This window comes from Eumetopias jubatus, unplaced genomic scaffold, assembly GCF_037043125.1.
Source record: "Eumetopias jubatus isolate StellerSeaLion01/CBP00866 unplaced genomic scaffold, mEumJub1_p1.0 scaffold_10, whole genome shotgun sequence".
Taxonomy (NCBI): Eukaryota; Metazoa; Chordata; class Mammalia; order Carnivora; family Otariidae; genus Eumetopias; species Eumetopias jubatus.
Window position 1 is genome coordinate 40,177,346 of NW_028274816.1, and position 16,128 is coordinate 40,193,473.

Below are 16,128 nucleotides of genomic sequence, written 5' to 3' on the forward strand. Positions count from 1 at the left end.
CTGACCACTTCCTTCCCTGCTGCCGGTCCAGTCTGTGCATACCCCTGCCCGCCCTCCCTCCCACCTCGGGGCCAGGGCAGCACCAGCTGAGCCCAGGGACTGCCGCAGGCTTACAGATGCCGACACCGACTTTATTGAGGCCTGAGACTCAGCTGCTACTGGAGGTGGAGGGCCAGAATCTCCCACAGGGAGATGACCTGCTGCCCTCTCTTGGGGTGCCTCAGGGAGCCGTGGGGATGGGATCAATGCTCACAGGCTAGCAGTTGGCCAGAGGCGATGGCCCGGCCACTAGCTCCCTCGATACGTGGTGTAGGACCATGGGCTCAGCAGCAGGGGCACGTGGAACCGGTGGGTCTCGTCAGTGATGGTGAAAACAACCTGAGAAGCAGAGAAGGCACCGGGAAGAGAGTGAGGGGCTCGTATGCAGCACGCAAACAGCCCAGCCTGTGGGCCAGGGGCAGAGTTAAGTGGGGCCAGCTGGGGCTTGTGGAGAGCTGGAAACCTGGCCAGGGCTGTGATGTGGCCGAATCCTCTCTGGAGAGAGTCATCAACCCGAGGAACCCAAAAGATCCACCTTGAACAGGGTCAGTGCCTTTGTCCACAGGGGCTGAGTCACTTCGGGCCCTGCCCCCCATCGCCTCACCCAGGGACAGGGCAGGGACGGGTGTGTTGTGGTAAAGTCCCTGGACACCTTTTTTCTGGGAGCTCAAAGCCGTGGACTCACTGCTACCGCCCTGGGAGACGTGGGAGGGGTAGGACCAGCCTGCCCACTGCAGGGACCTGGGTGAGTCACGGGCCTCCACCCTGGGTCCTCACCTCCACGTATGGGTAGAAGCTTTCCTGCCCCCTCTTCTTCCAGTAGCCCTCGGTGTCAAAGGACAGCTTGTAGGTGCCTGCCTTCATCGGGCCTGGTGGCAGGAGCCCTGGGCAGCGGCCGTCCGAGTCGGTGTAGCTGGGGAGAGGGGAGGGAGGGGTTGGTGAGGACTTGCCCCTGCCTGGCCCTCCAGGGTCTGCGTGGCCAGGGGCCTCAGACTCCCCCACAGTAGGTCTAGAGCCTGGGGTCCCGGAGGAGCTCAGGGACACCACTGCACTGTTTCTGTAGACAGAACTGCAATACGGAGAAGCAGAAAAGTTAAAAAAAAAAAAAACACACACACACAAGAAAACCAAACCTATTTTATAAGCAACAATCCCTTTATATTGGCATATATTTTTCCACATTTTCTCTACACATAACTGCTTATTTGTAAACCTAGGAAAATACCCTAAAATGGATTATATTATACATGCTGTTTGATAACTTGTACTTTTCATTTACTACATTGTGTGTGGCTTTCTAGCCAGTAACTACCCACACCCCCATCTGCATGGTGGCCAGTTTGCACTGCACGGAGTGTCCGATCGGAGGGCCTGTTGCTTTGCTCACCGATTTATGCCCACGCCCCCGCCCCCGGCCCCCGTCACCCCTGGAGAGCCCTGGCATCGTTCCCACCAGCTGTGATTCAAGTTTCTGTCCTGTACCCACAGTTTATGGGGGGTTGGGAATGGGTCTATGTGACCCTCTAGGGGACTCCATGGATTCTTTTAGGACCAGAGCAGGCCACTCAGATGGGACCTGGACCCCCATCCTCGGTGAAGGGCAGGGGAATGAGCTCCATGCCCTCTGGCCCTGAACCTTTGGGGCCCAGCCGCCCACTCCCACCACCAGAGGGAGCCTGCCTCCTCCGAGAGGCTCACAGGGCAGCTACCAGGCGCTGCGGCGCTGGGCCTGCCCCAGCAGAGCCTGAGCCTGGGGCCAGGGCCCAGGGCCTGCTGAGGGCCCAGCGGCCAGGCGAGGCATGGGATCCTAGCTTTTACTTACCTCTTGCTGTCTCAGTCTTTCCATCTATAAAAGGGGTAATTATGGGGCCTGCCCACAGGCTGTAGTGAGAATAAGAAGAGAAGTACTGTGCTCAGCTGCCTGGCACAAGGTTACCTGTCAGTCACGGTGACCATGAGGCCCTTGGGTTACACCGCGGGCCTTAGCCAGCCCTGCCCTCAGGCAGAGGCACTGGGGGTGCGAGGCTGAGGGGACCACACCGCAGCACTCACTGGCTGGCTGCGTTCTCCTCCTTGCCCCCTGGCTAGGGAGAGGTGGTCTGGACTCACGGCCCGCCCAGACCTCAAGCCTACCTTTTCCTCAGCTCCGTCCACTGCCGGCCATGGTCCTCAAGCCTAGACAGACAGAGGCAGAGGCCCTGGGCCGGAAGCCCCCAGGCAGTGTCCAGCACGTGTGTGGTCAGTGGGCTGCTGGTCGGCTCCATGCCTCTGCCCTGCGCCACAAGAGAGGGACAGAATGAGCACGTGGGGCCCAGCCTTGTGTCCACATTGGCCCTAGAGTCAACAGCAGGGCTGCTGGACCCTGGGGGCGGGGGGTGGCGGCGGCAGGAGCTGCTGAGTCAGCCGCCGAGGCTGTGGGGTTAACACACTGAAAGGCAGCTGATAAACAATGCCGGCTAGCCCCGCACGGCCGCCACACCAGCTCCTACCGGGCCCCCTCCCCTGCGTCCGGACACTGAAGGGCATCTCCGCACAGAGGCCCCCCCGCCCGCCTCCAGCCACTCCGTGCCGGCTGCGGGTGGCCAGACGCCGGGTGCTCGTTCTCCCAGAGTCCAGCCCTCTGTCCCCTGGCTCAGGGGTCACCTGGGACCTCAGCCCTGGCCCTGCTGACGAGCCGGGAGCCAGCGTCGGGGCCTGCCCCCTACCTCCGAGGAGCCCAGGTGTCGCTGGAGCGCCCGCAGTCTCGGAGCGGCCTGCATCACTCTCCCCCAGAACGGGAGCTGGTCCCGGGGAGCAGGCACCTCCCCGAGCCCGCCCTTGCCCGGACCCTGGCCCCTCCCAGGGCCCAAGAGTCCTGTGTCCGACCAGACTCAGGTTGGGGGGCGCGTCCCTCTGGCGGGGAGGACGGCTCCGCTCAGGGTCCACCTGGGGTGTCCCAGGGGCTTCGCCGCACGGCTGGGGGTGGGGGGCGACAGGGGCGCACAGACCTGCGGGGGCCACGGAGGCTCCGCCCAGGGCCGGAAGTGGAGTTGAGCGCACCTGCGGGAGGTGGGGCGGGGCTGGGTCCGTTCCGGGGGTCGGCCGGGCTCCGGGCAGGGCTGGATGGCGGGGGTGCGGGGGAGCTCGGGACGGGTTGGGGTCCAGGCGGGTCGGGGCCATGGGCGCAGGGCCGGGAGGTCGGGGACGCGCGTGAGCCGGACACGGCTCCAGGAGTCCCAGAACTACGTTTTGTTTTTTGTTTGTTTTTCCCCTTCGCCGGGGCAGTAAGGATTTTGATGGAAGCCCCTCAGAGGGGGCAGAAAAGTTTTGCGATACCGACTGCCCCGAGAGACCACGTGGTGGTGCCTCAGTTTCCTCTTCTGTAAAATCAGGGCAGTAAGGACTCCCGAGGTTGAGAAGCTCTCTGACCTGCCGCTCTGGTGGCGCTGCTCCCCCCGCCCCCACCCTGAAGCAGGCTCTGCACCCTGACCGGTTCGGGCCTGGGCTGCGCGGTAGGGAGAAAAGGGACAGCTGAGCATTAAAATTATATAATATAAACATTTTATGCAAGGTAAGTAAAGATAAGGACACCCTATTATATTTAAAATCTGCAAAGGTCTACACGACTAGTTGGTCGACTGCTGTGTTGCTCTGGATATGGGAGCTGTTTCTTCCTGTCAAAGTGCATTTTCTAATTACTGGAGAGTGAGCACCGACTATGTGTAGGTTAAGCATCAGACTCCTCCAAGGCAGGGAAGGAGACCCTCCTAGCAAAGGGTGGGAGTGTGCCGGTTACACCTATTTGGAGGTAAGTAAGAAACACCTATTTGAGATTTAAATACACATGACGTTTGGGCGAGATTATGTTTATAGGAGATAACCCCAAACAGATGCTCACACCTGTTTTTACATATACCCATGGGTATAATAGACAAGAAACAACCAGACTGTCTCCACTGGGGACAATTAAATAAACGAGCCCTGTTACAGACCAGCATGCTCTGCAGTCCATTAAAAAGAATGAGGCCCATTTGTGTGCAAAATGAATAGTCCCTGGGCGGTGACGGGTGGTGAGGCATAAAAGGGTGTAGCAAGGTGGAGGTGTCTAGTGTGATGCTCTGAGTGTGTCCAGAGCTTCCACTACTTCATTTAATCCTCATGACAGCTTCATGATGTCGGTGGTATTATCCCCATTATATAGAGGAGGCACAGAGAGGCTCTGTATTAGGATATTTTCCAGTATGAGACACAGAAAACTTACACCAGCGACCATCTCCGGGATGAGCACTTGTGGATGGGGCTAGCTCTTGCCCTGTAAGTCCCTTTCTAGACACCGGACACTCTTCAGCCCAGGAGAGAACTTAGTGATCAGGAGAGAGGGTGGGAGAGCAGGGAGTTGTCACAGGTCGTTCCAGGGCCTCTCTGGGGCCTACTTCCCCATCCTGCATCCACCCAGACAGAACTGCTGTGTGTAGGGTCCCTAACCCTTTCACAGGAGGCTTGAGACACTCAGCCCATGCGTGGCCTCCCGGCACTCAGCCCTCCCTGAGAACTAGGGTTAACACTGGGACATTGCATACTCTGGAAACTTCTCTGATGAGAAGATGACAGGGTTTCTTTTGGCACCTATAGGCAAATTAGAATAAGGTACTTCTTCAAGAGCCCTATATCTACCAGAATGCTATCACAATAAATATTTAAATGGCCCATCTTTGGAGTCAAAGTTATAATAAAATATGAAAACACTTAAAAATGATAAGAACATTAACAGCGTGAGCTGTAACATATCAAGTCCGTGCACAGTCTTTTGGTGAAAGATCCCGGTGACCCATACTTACAGCTGGGGACTCTGGTCCCCTCTGGCAGGTGGAAAGGCACTGTGAGCCTACTGCTGGGCTGTCTGTGTCAGAGAAAGTGAGGAGAAGGGTTCCGGTGCCCATGGCAGGAGGTTGCCCTAAGGAAAGAATGAGATGGAAGAGATAAGGCCCTACAAACTGGTGAGCTGCCACATTTCCTCCAACTTAGATGCCATCTCCTGTGGTCGGCTGTCCCTCCGGCACCCCTCCCCACAGGCCTATCTCTCATTGGCTCACTGAACCAGCCTGAAAAGAGTCGGCTTCATCTTACCATTTATCTCCAATCTGACTCCAAACACAGCTTCTCCATAGAGCCCTGGGTCCTCACTGGGTCCTCAGGCCTGGGTCCAGCACATGATTTTTGGGTACGGTCTGCCAGGTGCTGGTGGTCCCAGGTAAAGTCACCTGAGCAGGATGTTCTGAGAGTATGTGTGTGAGTGTGACAATGCACGTGAATGTGTATGACCGAGTGTGTGTGCACATGTCAGCTTGTGTGCTCTCTGTGAGTGTGAGAATCACCCGCGGGCATGCGTGTGGGTATTTGCACAAGGTGTGGGCATGCGGCACAGCACTGTATGTGTGTACTTTGTCCCTTAGGGTGTGTGGGGGCAGCCCCGCTACTCTCCTCCCAGTGCTGATGGTGTGTGGCCCCGGTCGCCTTGCTGGACTCCCTGAGAGGTTCTGCTTGGAAGCCTGGACAGCCTCGCTCAAGCCTTTACTCGCCCCCGGGATGCAGCTTAGATCGTTTCGTCTCCGCAAACTTGCGTTTTCATGGATAAAATGGGTAAGATAATACAGTTCCTCCTCCTCAGTTTCTGGTGAAGATACGTTGAGATCATCACGTACACACAGCTTAGCCACAGCACGGAGCATAACGTGTTTCAGAGCTTTGCATCAGTGGAGGGACGTGGCCCAGTGATGAAACATTCAAACCGTTACCATCGTCCATAGCTATGACAACAGCTGAAAATGTGTGGTCCTTCATGTCGTCCCCGTGCAGACTGGCTCGAGTGGAAATGACTCCTATTTCTGAGCTGATGTCCAGCCGATGGCTTGGGTCATGCCATATCTGGTACCTGAAAGGGATTCAACCCTCATTCTTAGAGGGCTGGGACCATGTGTCCCCCAACCAGCCTCCCAGGGTGTAGTGAGCAACCAGGTGCTGACAAATTTAAGTCTTTCCTCTGGCTAGGTCTCCAGATATGTGGCTGAATTTCAGCCCTGGGTGCCTTGAGACCAAGGCACACCTCCAGTCCCACCTGATTTTCTGACACTGGAGGCTGTCTGGGTCCTGGGTCCTGTACGATGTGATTTCCTGGCCCACACCAAAATCCCTGGGCACTTACACTATCTTTAGTGGGGGTACAAAGACAGGGGCCTCATTCATGTCCAGCACATCCACGGTGACGGTGGCTGTGGATGTGGGGAGTGACGCCAACCGCGTTCGCCACTGTCATGTAGAGGGTGTATTGCTGTGTGGTCTCAAAATCCAAACCCTGAGGAACACAGGAGAGGGTGGTCAGGGGACTTGGCACAGTAGGCCCCGCTTTGGCTCGCCTGCAAGAGGGTGCAGGCTCTAGCCTGTGGCTGTCTGCCTCTCCCGAGGGAAGGTCACGGCTTGGGATGGCAGGGCAGGAGTGGCCGTGGTCGAGAGCGCTCCACGCTGCACTGGCTCTCAGATACTTCACACAGCCTAGCAGTGAGGAAGTGGACTCTGGTTAAGATCCTGGCTCTGCCATTTGCAGTGCAGCCCAAGCAGGTGACCTTGCTTCTCTGTGCCTCAGTTTACCCACCATCGAACGTCCATAATTGCAGCACTGCTCTGCTGGAGTTGGTGTGAAAACTGAGTGTTGGGACATAAACCACCCGTGGCACTTACTGAGATGGTGTGTTTGCTGTTTTATTATCCTCAGACTTGTGAGGCAGTGTTGGGCCCTGAGCAGAATTATCTGAAAGTGTCTCCAGATGGCTGGGCCAGGGGTCAGCTGGAACTGGACCCCTCTGATGTAGGCCTCGGCCCCAGCAAGGCGTGTGGTTACTCGCAGGGGTCAACTCACCCCCCGGCACCTTCTCAGGTTGGATGCAGGTTGGGAGGTAAATGTCCTGGGACATGCCCTTGGAGGAATTCTTGAATTTTAGCCTTTCTGTCCCCCAGTCTTGTCTAGATGCTGCCTTTGGCCTTCTCCATGTTTATTCTAAGTGTCCCAGTATTCTGGGGCCAAAAGACCACTTTGGGAGCAAATAGCTCTAAGTGCCTCGCCCTCCCCAGCCTCCTGAGAAAAAATCCTCAGCCCAGCAGAGGTCCCCGAGCTCCCTAAGGTTCCACTTCCCCCACGGCTCCTTCCCTCCCTGTGTTCTCGTTTCTCTCTCTCTGAGAGTTCATCTTCGGCTTGTCTGGGGAAGGGGGGAGCAGATGTCTCCAGGTCCCTCTGCCCGCCCCGAGACTGCTGTGGCTCTGGGGACCTGGCTTCCTGCCTCCAGGGGTAAAGCAGCAACTTCAGGCACAGGAGAAGGCAGACGCGTGTCTCAGACAAGACGATGCTGAGGCATTGCTCAGACGGCCCCGGGGGCCTGAGCCCCTCTCTTCTTGGGACCCCTTTTCTCTCCCCGCTTCCTGTGTCCCCCCCGTCCCTCCTCAGCACCCCCAGGGTCCCTCCCACTTTAGGGGGAACCCAGCTGAAGACACAGGTTCCAGTTTAGCTCTATGGAAACCTCCCAGGTTAGTCTTTTTCTTGGAGAAAACAGTTAATGAGGCAGCACTTCTGAGGTCCAGGGTGATGATGTGGCCATTGTGACGCAAGGACCAGAGAGGACCACCATCGCAGCCGGAAGCCCTCACTGGGCAGCTGTGCTCCTGGCGAAGAGCGTGGTGTCTGCTCCTGCCCGGCCCCAGAGCTAGCGGGTCACGGTGGCCGTCTCCTCAGAGCTCACACCCACCTTGGCTGTTTTCAAAAGGCCGTCATTGGTCTCAGGGTCTGTGGTGACAGTGAAGAGACCTGCTCTGTCATTCAGGATGGAGAACATGGCCTTCCATGCGGGGGAGCCGGGGGGGTCTGCGTCCTGCACCTTCAGCCTCCCTGACCCGGCATCCACCTTGTTCTCAAACACCTGGCCCACATACTGCAAGAGAAAGACAGAGGCCCTCGTTCCTGGTATCCTCTGTGGGGACTCAGGAAACACACAGCCTGGGCCAGCCTCAAAGCCCACTGTCCTTAAGCAAGAGGGGCCACAGTGGAGGGTCTCCTCTTAAGGCAGCGTCTGTCGGCCGAGCTGGGCACCTGCAAAGGCTCTGCTCAGTGCTCTGGACGTGCATGTGGGCAATAGGGACTCCAACAGCTCGGTGTCTGTTGTCACCCTGTAGCAAAGGGGCTGCAAAGTTGACACCACGTCTCCCAGGCTCCAGCAGCTCGGGTCCCAGGTGGGCACCAGCTGAGGAGGATGTGTCCTTGGGGCCCAGTGTAGCCGCCCTGGGCTCTGTTCGTGGGTTGCAGCCAGGGTCCATGGTCGTCAGCCCTGCAGGCCCAGGAGCCGAGCAAGAAGTTGGGCCTGGAGTGGCTTCTCCAGCCTGTCCCCTGCCCCTCCCTGTCAGGTCCCTTCCCACTCAGTCTCCACGGGGAGCAAGTGTCTCTGTCGAAAGCCTGGCCCGTGTGACGGTTAGGGGAGCTCCTGCTGAAGCACCTGCCAGGCTCAGGGGACGCCCTGACTCCAGCCCCTGTGGCCGCGGGAGCGGTGCTGGCTTTACTGCTCAGAACTGTTTGGATGGTGGGGGGAATGTCTATAACCGCCTCTCCGTTTCAGTCGTAGGGGATATGGCCCTGTGACCCTCGGCCATTCCCTGCCTGGAACAGGGCTTGGCCACAAGGTGGTGCTAAGTAAATGTCCCGTGGAGGAAGGGACCTACTGAGTATGCAAATATGCAGGGGGAGACAGAGTCCGGCTGCAGAGGGAGAACTGAGCACAGGCAGAAAGGTGGGGCAGAGGGAGTGAGGGAGAGGGACAGACAGACAAGGTGGCCTGGATTCCTAGGGGTTTCCTGCTTCCAGGAAAGCTTTCCAGACCCTGCTTCCCAGCCCTCGTAAGGCTCAGCTGCACCCCAAACCCCTACTCCATTTATGATAAATTCCCTCTATCCTTTACTCATCCAAGTGTGCTGTACCCCATGTTCCTGAAGAATCCTTGAGTCGGTTCCTGCTATCTGGGCCCAGGGGCTCTTCATTCCCACCCAGTGGGATCCAGAGGGCTCCCGGCCAGAGAGGGAGCCCTTTCCCTGGCCTCAGGACAACCACATCTTGCCTGTATAATGGGCTCTGCCTTCCACGCTCATCTGCCCATCCAAGTCGGCCGAGAGGGCTGCCCTTTGCCCGGGGATGGTGTGACCCAAAGATGTCCAGAGGGTTCTAAATCGCCGCCAGGCTGCGGTCTGAATCATGACACTGCTGCTCACACGGGTCACGAGACATCCACAGACTTTGCCAGGACTCACCCCAGCGGGGCTGAAGACGGGAGGGTTGGGGTTGCTCTGGGCGACTGTGATCACGGCTGTTGCTGTGGACCGTAGACTTCACTGTGGAGGTCGGTGGCCTGGACTATCAGGGTGTACACAGGAGCGCTCTGCACACAGGCATGTGGCAGTCAGCACTGGGGATGCAAGACGCAGGGTTGGGTCCACCCAATGGCACCCAGAGAGTAAATACGGGATGCCAGGGGCAGCAGACCCAGAGGGCCCTCCCCTCCAGGAAAGGACCAGCTTCCAGGAGCACTCAAGGAGAGACTGATACCTCCACTTTCACCTTGACTCACCACTCAAGGAAGCAAACTGTGCATAAATCAGACCATCCCCTCCCAAAGCTGACCGAGGGGGAAAGTTTCCTGGACTGGGGGGACCCCTTCATTTATGGGGGGCGTGAAGCTAGTATTTTCTATTTTCACCAGAGAATGTGGTCTAATTTGTGGGAAACAGAGTCATTTCATTTTGCTAGTTACGGGACGAGGTCTCTCGGGTCACATTTGTAATTTACCCCAGTGATACCTTAGGGCTTACTACGCCCAGGGCTCAGTCAGCCTGCCTGCACCAGCCGGTAGATGCCTTTTCTCTTCCTTTTTTTCCCCAAAGATTTCATTTATTCATTTAAGACAGATACACAGAGAGAGAGCATGAGCAGGGGTAGAGGGAGAAGCAGGCTTCCCGCTGAGCAAGGAGTCCGATGTGGGACTCCATCCTAGGACCCCGAGATCATGATCTGAGCTGAAGGCAGATGCTCAACCGACTCAGCCAGCCATGTGCCCCTGATAAGTGCCTCTTCTGATTGCTTGGTTCATGTTCTAATTGGTCAGGACTCGGTTCTGACTGGTTGGGAACCTGTTCTAATTGATAGGCTGGTGTTTGTTCCGACTACCTGCTGCCCATGCCCTACCAACTGGGGCAAATGTCCATTTAACTGCACCACCGGGAGGCCCCTGCTGCCCCCTGACCTGTGGGTCCAGCCCAGAAGCGAGCACAGAGATGCCTCCCGTGTTCCAGCTGATGGTGAACATGCTGGAGTGAGGTGCTGAGGATGGTAGGTGTTCTCATGGTCATCCGCGTCCGTTGCTGTGATTTGCATCACGGATGTTCCTGCAAGGGTACAGGGGAGAAGAGTTGATAATCTCAGCAGCTAACAACCGGCAGGGCAATACAAATTAAGATAGAAATCCAAAACTAAATGTTTTCCTTTTTTAGTCTCTTCACTACGCAGGTAATAAAACTTCTTATTAAGGGATATAAGTACTAGTTCAAATAATTCACCAAATTATTATAATAAATTCCAGGTGATTTGTTTACTTTTCCTTTAAATCTTTAATCGTTAGATTTTTTTTGCATTTATTATTTTTGTTTTTAATGATTTATTTATTTAAGTAATCTCTACACCCAATGTGGGGGTCAGCCTCACGACCCCGAGGTTGAGAGTCGCTTTGCTCCACCAACTGAGCCAGCCAGGTATCCCAGGGCATCTTTTGAACATTTTTTATTTCATTTTTTAAGTATTTATTTAAATTCCAGTCGGTTAACATATAGTGTACTTCTAGTTTCAGGTGTACAATATAGTGATTCATCACTTCCGTACCTCAGCTGGCACTCATCAGGACAGGTGCTCTGCTTCATCCCCCTCCCCTCCCTCCCCTCTGGTGACCATCAGGGTGTTCTCTAGAGTGAAGGATCTGTTTCTTGGTTTGCCTCTCTCTCTCCCTTTTTTTCTCTTTCGGGCATCTTCTGACACGGCTGTCATTGTGGGATCCTTGTCCCTCATTGACATGGGGCGTCAGGGTGCTGAGATTCTATCAGGTACTCAAGGGGAAGGTGAGGTACCTGTTTCATATCTCATCTTTCCAGGTGTTCCCTGTTTTCAGGCCTGTCTGTCCTTCGTCCTCCCCTGCCATTGTCAGGGGAGTACTTCCTATCTGGACACTGGCCTCACATCCAGAGCTGGAGCCAAGCACACAAGCCCGATGGAGAGACGTGTGAGGGGGTGGGCAGAGATGGGTGGGGGCCGTGCTCCCCGGTTGCTTGAAGCAAGCCTCTGGAGTTTGGTCTACTGAGATAGCCTGGAACCCGTGTGTAGCTCACGTGGGTGATCAGGGGACGGCTGGTGCTGGCTGGTGAGCTGTGGTTTGTCGCAGGGCCAAAGGCAGCACAAAGACAGAAAAGAAACAGAAAAAGAGGAAGAAAGCTTTAGTGCCTGCTAGTGGTGGGCCGGGAGGGAGAAGAAAGCGTCCGTCACAAGGTCCTTTCACATGAAATGCTCTGTGACTTTTGGTTTCATTTATCTTCAGTCCCAGAGAATGAGGACCTCAACATCCATTCCCAAAATGTTGGGTTGGAAGCGGTGGGCACGCGGGCCTGTCAGCGCTGCCTACAGTCATTGTACAGTCATGTCCGGAGGCCTGGTAACTCCTCAATCGGTAAGAAAGAGCCAGTTGAAAGCAGAGCGTCCCTTGGATCAAGAATAATCAGTCAGGTTCTTGTTTGCCAGACCACGAACTGGGAAATATGTAGGGCATTTATCGGGGAGAAACGGAAGCTGACACAGAAAAGGGGTGTAGAGGAAGCTATGAAATGAGAACGACCACACGGTGGAGGAGCATCTGTCCAGGCACCAGTGAGAGGGATGCAGACACCAGCAAATGCAGACACAGGACCCAGAGACAGAAGTGAGGCAACCAGTGGGTGTCACCTGGACAGTGGCAGACCCGTGACCCCTGCACTTGCTGGGGCCCAGAAGGACCTTCTTGCTTTATGGCCCTTGTTGGCCCCTCTTTGTAGGAGCCTCTCCATGTGTAGCCCTCCGCAGTCCCAACTCTCTTGAGCAAGCCTGAGAGAGTCTCTGTTGCTTGAACACCGCCCCCCCCCCAAAAAAATCTCTGCAGTCCTTCATCTGTCCCTGAAGTGGAACCCTTCTGTGCACTGGAACCCAGGGTGTGGATTCATAATAAGATCTCTGCTGTTTATACTTCAGTTTCCCAGATTCTTTATATTTTCCCTGATACTACTGCCATGTGTCACTAAAACCCTCCATTGTTCTAATTAATCTGGGTGGGCTCTTTCCATCACAGACCCCTCAAAGGCCGCCTGGGTGAATTTGGGCCTGCTGTCGTTCTCGTCTGTCACTGTGATCACCGTCTCCATCAGGTCCTCCACGGCATTCCCATTTGAAGACACAGCATGAAGGAAAAGCTGAAAAGCAATACAGGAGCAGCATGGGCATGTGGGGCCACCCTAGCCCGTGGGTGCCTGTCCCACAGAAGGCCAGTGGCAGTGAGAGCCCCCCTTGCACCTTCATCTTAACATGTCAGTGCTTGGGAGTCTGAGAAAGCAGCCCGCACTCCAACCTGGGGATGCCACTAAGTGTGGCTCAGGTTTTCCTCAGGTGATGCTCAGGGCAGAGTGCTAGCCATCATCCGACCCATCCTCTCCCTCTTCCAAGGGAAGTGCCTCAGCTGGGCTTCCCGTGCAGCTGGGGGGAACCATGGGGACTCAGGGTTTGATTTCTGCAGCGTATGCCCATTCTCCCTTCCCAGGGGCGGAGGGTGGGCCTGCCTGGGAACTCGCTTTGACTCTGAGAACGGGCACATGTCCTCGGGAAGAGAGCAGACTGAGGCTTTATTTGGGCCTCGGTTTCCCTCCACAGGGTGTGGTGGAGAGTGTTCTGGACAAAACACCCCAGAGACCTGTGTTTAAAAAGGGTGCTCAGCTAACATGCGTTGAGAACTTGTTCAAAGTGCTTCACATGCAGTAACCCAACAGCAAAGGGGGGCTGAGGGGGTCACTACCACACCCAGGGCTACAAAGTAAAGTGTCAGAGCTGGGGTCTCACCGTAGCTTGTGTGGCTCTGGAGCCTATACTCTGAACCTTTGGAGACTGTCTAGAATGTTCCAACCTAGAGTCACACAACCCGCTCCTTCCCTCTGCTCAGCCCTCTCTTGCTGCTTTCTGTCCCCCTGCTGCACCTTGGTCTTTGCTGCACGGGTCCTGGGTTTCTCCCCTCCAGAGCTGGACTGTCCATTGTGCATCTCTGGAGCTAACAGGGGTGGTAGAAACTGTAACAACAGCCTGGGCCTCCCTCCAGTACTGCTCTGGCCCTGAGCTCAGAAGCTTGCCTCTCACGGATCCTCACGTCAGTGAGTCTTGGAACTTGTCCACAACTGCAGAGCTCATTCTTCAGTTGTAAGTCCCTGCTCCCTCCCCCAGCTCTGCCTGCCTCCACCCTCCTCACTCTCATGCACGGCACCTGGAATATAACAGGTGCTCAAAAATCGCTTCATGAGTAACTGCAGAAATCCACTGGCTGTCTGAAATATTTAGAAAATGAGATGGCTGGCTTGCCGCCAGCTCCCCAACCCTGAAGCCACATAGGAGACACTCACAACATAGTGGGACTCCTGCTCTCTGTCCAGGGGCACTGTCACCTTTAGCCATCCTGCTTCTCTGTCCATGATAAACACACCACGAGGAGGTTCCTCAGCGCCCTTGCCAGTGATGCTATAGAAAAACCGGATTTCCTTGTCCTTGTTGGATTTGACCCGAAGACAACACAGAAGCAGAACAGCCAAGAAGGACCCCAGTAGAGTATCAGTCCCTCTCCGTAGGGAACCCTAGAACGAAACCAGAATCCTCCCTTTGCAATACCTGAGCCACCATTTTTGGATATGGGCCTCTTTCATTCTCTGGGATGGAGATGGGAGGGAAAACCCAGTCTCTCTTTTGCCTCCTGGGACCGAAGTGGACACGAGGGAACGTCAGCACCTCCATCTCGTATCCAGAGGGAGTACCCTAAAAGGACAGGAGGTGAGGGACCATAGCACAGGCCTAACTGTTCAATGAAGGCAGCTCTTGTGAGCACCACAGGGACCTGCTGGAGGGTCTTGTTTCATGTGGATCTCCCACCACCAACCCCAGCTTCTGAGGTGTCTTGGCAGCCCCATTACTGAAAGGCATCGCCTGAGCAAAGAACTGCAAAACCAATGGGAAGTAGGTTAAAAGCACAGGGGACAGGCTTTGGGACAATGCCCGTGATCCAGCCTGGGTGTCAGCACTGTCCTGTTCTCCTCTGCCCCCCAGAAAGCAAAGGCCTCCACCTCCACCATGGCCTCCAGGGTTTCCCATCACCTTCCTCTGCAGGGGAAGGCTGGGGGGTGGTGCTCTGTGACATCAAGGGAGGGGTGAAGTGGAGTGAACAGCTTCTCCCTAAATCCCGGAGATCGAAGAACTTTCTTGAGCACTGAATGCACTGCATGTTTTAATCTATACCAAAACTGGGCCCCAATCTGGTCTACAAACTCTTTCTGGAAACACCTTTCATGTCCAGTAACGGGGTTGGTTCAAGCACAGTCCAATCCTGGTCATGATGTAACAGTGAAAACTGCAAGAAAGGTGTTCAAGATACTTTGTAAAGGGAAAGAGGCAGGTGAGAGAGTAAGGGGCTCTGTAGTGTTTGTAAAAGGGAAATGTGCAGGTGTCCAAGTGTGCACACTTGTTTGTGTGTGATGAAGAGAAAGCTCTAACGAGCTGTGTTAATTGATGTTCCCTCTGAATAATGGAGTTATGATACTGGGTGCTTTTTATTTTCTGTATTTTCTTAATTTTTAGAAACATAACAACTGCATATTATCAGAAAAAAACCCCAATAAAATTGTTGCTGTTAACTATGAGAGCTTTCGAAGTAAGATACTAAAGTGCATGTATCAGAATGCTATAGGATTTTTCTCTGGGTTATGAGATTAGCAGCCTCTTAAATTAAAAAAAGTATTTTAAAAATCTGTCATTAGTAAATTTTGAGCAGTTTGATATATATGTGTGTGTGTGTGTGTGTGTGTGTGTGTGTGTGTGTGTGTGTGTATTTTTTTTAAGTGGGCTTCACACCCAGTACAGAGCCCAGTGTGGGGCTTAAACTCCCGACCCTGAGATCAAGACCTGAGCTGAGATCAAGAGCTAGATGCTTAACTGACTGAGCCACCAGGTACCCCAAGCAGTTTGGTTTTTAAAGACAGCATCTGTGGGTGACACTCCCCCTAAGGATAGTTCTCAGAGGCTGATTCAGATTCTGGCTGGGCTCATAGGACCGGGGCCAGACCTGTGGCCAGACCTGTGGCCAGGCAAGGCAGAGTCCAGGGGTCAAAGACAAATTTACTACATTTCAGACAAGTTGAGCTTCATGTGCCGCTCGGGCCCTGGTTTGGCTTATCCCCACCCTGGTTGTGGAGGGTGCTCTTCTGTTCTGAGTTCTCTGTTGACCGTCCTGGTGAGTGACAGCCTTACCTGCCCAGCTAGGTCCTGGAGCAAGCCGGCGATGTCCTTACCTGGGTGGCCGACCAGCAGAGCAGAAAGCAGGTGGGGCTGGCCATAGCTGGGGTGGCTGCTGCAGTCACAGAGGGTGTGTGGTGGGGGCCACGGGCCACCCTGCCCTGTTGTCTCAGCGGCTGACGTCCTGTGGCCCAAGGACTATTGACCTGCCCTTCCATGGCTACCACAGTGTCGGGGGAGGTGCTGGGAAGCCAGCAGGTGCAGAGGCCAGCCAGGTGACCCTGGAATAGGACAGTGGCCTCAGCTAAGGGCTTCTCAGCTGTCTACCAGGGCACAGAGACTCGGAATCCAGCCAGCGTCAGGCGTTCCTCTGAGCCTCCTCTTCAAAATGAGGGTAATGGCTGCTAGCAGCTGACGCTTGAGAGGGGTGTCAGCACCCAGCTCCCTTGCGCGCGGTGACCTGAGACCATGTGAGA

The 16,128-nt window shown here is 55.2% G+C and overlaps 1 protein-coding gene and 1 pseudogene across 1 annotated transcript; both read right to left on the bottom strand.

The window, feature by feature from the left end:
* Window positions 1-110: 110 nt before the first annotated feature.
* LOC114202734 (5-hydroxyisourate hydrolase-like) lies at window positions 111-2,847 on the bottom strand. Its single transcript, XM_028096043.2, has 4 exons — window positions 2,745-2,847; window positions 2,173-2,312; window positions 817-952; window positions 111-378 (listed from the first exon to the last, which is right to left on the bottom strand). The coding sequence occupies exons 1-4, from the start codon at window positions 2,796-2,798 to the stop codon at window positions 289-291; spliced, it is 420 nt and encodes a 139-aa protein (XP_027951844.1). The 5' UTR covers window positions 2,799-2,847; the 3' UTR covers window positions 111-288.
* A 106-nt stretch (window positions 2,848-2,953) lies between these two features.
* Window positions 2,954-15,753, bottom strand: LOC114200346 (cadherin-1-like; annotated as a pseudogene).
* Window positions 15,754-16,128: the final 375 nt, after the last annotated feature.

Bases quoted from the DNA above. Each gene is read 5' to 3' on its own strand.
- LOC114202734 (XM_028096043.2), bottom strand. From the start codon at position 2,798: ATGCAGGCCGCTCCGAGACTGCGGGCGCTCCAGCGACACCTGGGCTCC. The intron at 2,313-2,744 runs GTAGGGGGCAGG...CTTGTGGCGCAG, and splicing joins GACACCTGGGCTCCTCGGAG to GGCAGAGGCATGGAGCCGAC. The intron at 953-2,172 runs GTAGGCTTGAGG...CCCTCTCCCCAG, and splicing joins TGGACGGAGCTGAGGAAAAG to CTACACCGACTCGGACGGCC.